The sequence below is a fragment of the Malurus melanocephalus genome, unplaced genomic scaffold, assembly GCF_030028575.1.
Source record: "Malurus melanocephalus ecotype Western Australia unplaced genomic scaffold, MMel_1.1 scaffold_72, whole genome shotgun sequence".
NCBI classification, from domain to species: Eukaryota; Metazoa; Chordata; class Aves; order Passeriformes; family Maluridae; genus Malurus; species Malurus melanocephalus.
In genome coordinates, this window is record NW_026623304.1 from 430,509 (window position 1) to 433,424 (window position 2,916).

Genomic DNA, 2,916 nt, shown 5'->3' on the forward strand with positions numbered 1-2,916 from the left:
CTGGTAACTGATTCTCTGCACAGGCATAAGTTTTAYTTCCTATTTTATGTAGGAATGTGCATGCATCTGAAGGGCCTGGGGGTGGGGAAGACACATTTGCCTTTACAGCTGCTGGCAGCAAAGAAACRCAGCAAGACTTGGTTGAAAACACCTATCTTACTGTTTTACTAACTGCAGTTTTTTTTTTCCTTTCTCATTTGTAGGTCTCAGACTCTGGATACTGGCTGTGGGATATTTTTTTTTCTTTTTTTTTTTACTATTATTATTTTTGATTTTTTCTTCCTCTTTTTGGATGTGAATTGAAGGCCAACAACAGTTGAAGTGTTGGAAGCAAGTGCAGGAGGACGCTCACCTTTTTGTTTGAACCCTTGTTTGCTGGGATACTTTCAAGCTCTCCTTCACAGTCATGTGGTCATCACAGCTGCTGTTCTTCACAATGCTCTTAACACCGTTTGCCCATGGTGAGTGAGAGGTGCTGTAAACTTGCCTGTGGGAAGGGAAGAGAGAAGAGAAAATAGCAAGGATTTTGTCTATGTTTTTTCCTAATGGTGTGGGTTTTTTTTCCAGGATGTTGATTTCTTTCCCTGCTTGCACCTCAGGTCTTTGAATTCCCAGGTTACATTATGACTTAAGTGCTGAAACAAACAACTCTGATGACACGTAAAGGTTCCTTTTTCTGAGTTTAGCTGCTACATTAGGCAGACCTTTTCTTGGGGAAAAACAGATTTATTGCCAATCAAATCAGAGCAGGGTAATGAAAAATAAAGGGAGATCTTAAAAACACCTTCTTTCCCACCTCCATTCTTCCTGAGAGGAACTTACTCCCAATTGTCTCTACCTCCTGCCCTGCAGCAATACAGGGGCACAGGGAATTGTAGTCATGTTCAGTTCGTCACATCTTGTTTCTGCTGCTCACATTGTTCCCCTGCTCCAGCATGGGGTTCCTCCCATGGGGTTCCACGTCCTGCCAGCCAGAGAAGCTGCTCCAGAGTGGACTCCTCTCTCCATGGAACCACAGCATGGTCCATCACGGGCTGTGCAGGGGTTTACAGCCTCCTCCATGGGCTGCAGGTGCTTTTCTGCATCCTGGTGAACCTCCACGGGCTCAGCTGCCTCACCTYCATGGGCTGCATGGAAATGTCAGCCCTGGTGTCTGGAGCATCTCCTGCCCCTCTTTCTTCACTGACCTTGTTGTCACTGATGGTGCTTGGCCCTGGCCACTGATGGGTCTGTCCTGGAGCCAGCTGGCATTGCCTTTGTCAGACATGGGGGACACTTCAAGCAGCTTTTCACAGAATCCACCCCTGTAACCAGCACTGTCCCCCCACACCCCCAAAACCTGGCCATGCAAACCCACTACAGAGCTGTAGCAGGAAAATGTGATCTCTTTTATTAGCCAGGAAACTCTTATGTGACGTGTGATACATGTAATTTTTTGAAATAAGCTTTTGAGGGCTGTTGGGTTCTTTTCCTATGAGAAATGCAGGTGTAGGCTSTAGAAGTAACCTGCCAGGTTTCACAWGTGCTCAGGGGTTCARGRACTCCTCTTAGCAGTGATAGCCACYAAATGCTCAGGTCAGAGCTTTGGAAAATCTGGCTGCCTCATTTTCCTGATGCTTAAATGAAGGTGAACTCTCCCAAGGATCTCATTTTTATTACAGGCCACTGGAAGCACGTTTGTAATGACATTACTCTTTGTATGTAAGCTTTGGGCCTCTGCTTTTAAAATATTCATCAGGCTTTTTGTGCTCTACCAATTCTCTGTGTATGTGCTAAGACACTGGAGAAAAAAAAAATACAGGAAAGAATGTGGTGAAAAACATTTTAAAAATATAACTGGCTGAACATCTATGGAGCACAACCTGTCTGCTTATGTAACACCTTTGGGCACAAAGGCTATCTGTGTTATTGTTCTTCAAGCAAAACTCCTCACTGACTTGAAAATCAGAATGAGAATTTAAACTAAGTTGACCAATTGGGATGGAATAAAAGAGCTATTCATAAAGGTGCTCTCCAGTCCTCTCCAGGAAAGTTAAATGGTAAATGTTTTGTAAATCTTTATAATTAAGTGGTAGTAACAGYTAAAGCAATTAATAGTTTAAATATGCCTCTGGCAGTTCTGTTAGAGATYCTCAGTGCCACTGTGTAGCTGAAAAGTCGTGCTGATGGTCATAGTAAAGGAAAATGTCACAAGTATTCTGGGAGTCACATTATGGTACAGATGAGCAAATGCCAGAGATGSAGGAACTATGCCTGGAAATATTTCTGCCCTTTGCTGCTCTACAGACTAAATGTAGTAAATGTGCTTGCTGTGGTGGCTGTGGCACTCAGTGGTGGTGTGACCATCACACATCTAACCAAGGCACACATTGTCTGGTCTGGTGACAGTGAAAGTGTGACAGCCATCTCTGGACAGGGGAGAGGGAACACCTTTAGTCTGAGCCAGAGGGTGAGGTTTGGTTCTCACTGTTCTGATCTCTGAGTGGCCAGCATGCGGCTTCCATCTCAGAACTTTGGCAAGTTGTTTAAACACATGCCACAACCTCACTTTACTCATAAAAATAGCCTAGTTAAGCCCTGCTTTTAATTATTTTTAAATTTTTTTTTATTTTCCCTTTTAGTAGTCCCTTTGCACTGTATGCAGAAAGCATTCATAATTTATGCTTAACAGGACTCAAGCATCTGAGTTCCTCTGTCATGATCTGAAATGAGTCCTGTAGTGATTGCTGGAGATGCTATGAACTACTTTTTCAGACTGACCTTGCTACATCTCACTCCGTTTTTGAGCTCCCTGACATAGCCTCTTCATCCATAGTGGTAGCTGCATTATAGGACAGATTTCTTAGACCAGTGATCTCATAAATTGGAGGGGTGGTGGTGTTGTTTTGATGTTTTTGATGATTTTTTAAGAGGTGG

General features: G+C 43.4%; 1 protein-coding gene across 3 annotated transcripts in view; it reads left to right on the top strand.

Annotated features, from left to right (window-relative positions):
* Positions 1–240: 240 nt before the first annotated feature.
* Positions 241–2,916, top strand: part of ADGRL3 (adhesion G protein-coupled receptor L3) — a 309,315-nt gene continuing 306,639 nt past the window's right edge. For all 3 annotated transcript variants that reach the window (XM_057366829.1, XM_057366827.1, XM_057366828.1), the window contains exon 1: positions 241–461. In XM_057366829.1, the coding sequence (XP_057222812.1) occupies positions 407–461 (55 nt within the window). In that variant the 5' untranslated portion in view covers positions 241–406. The remainder of the gene's footprint in view (positions 462–2,916) is intronic.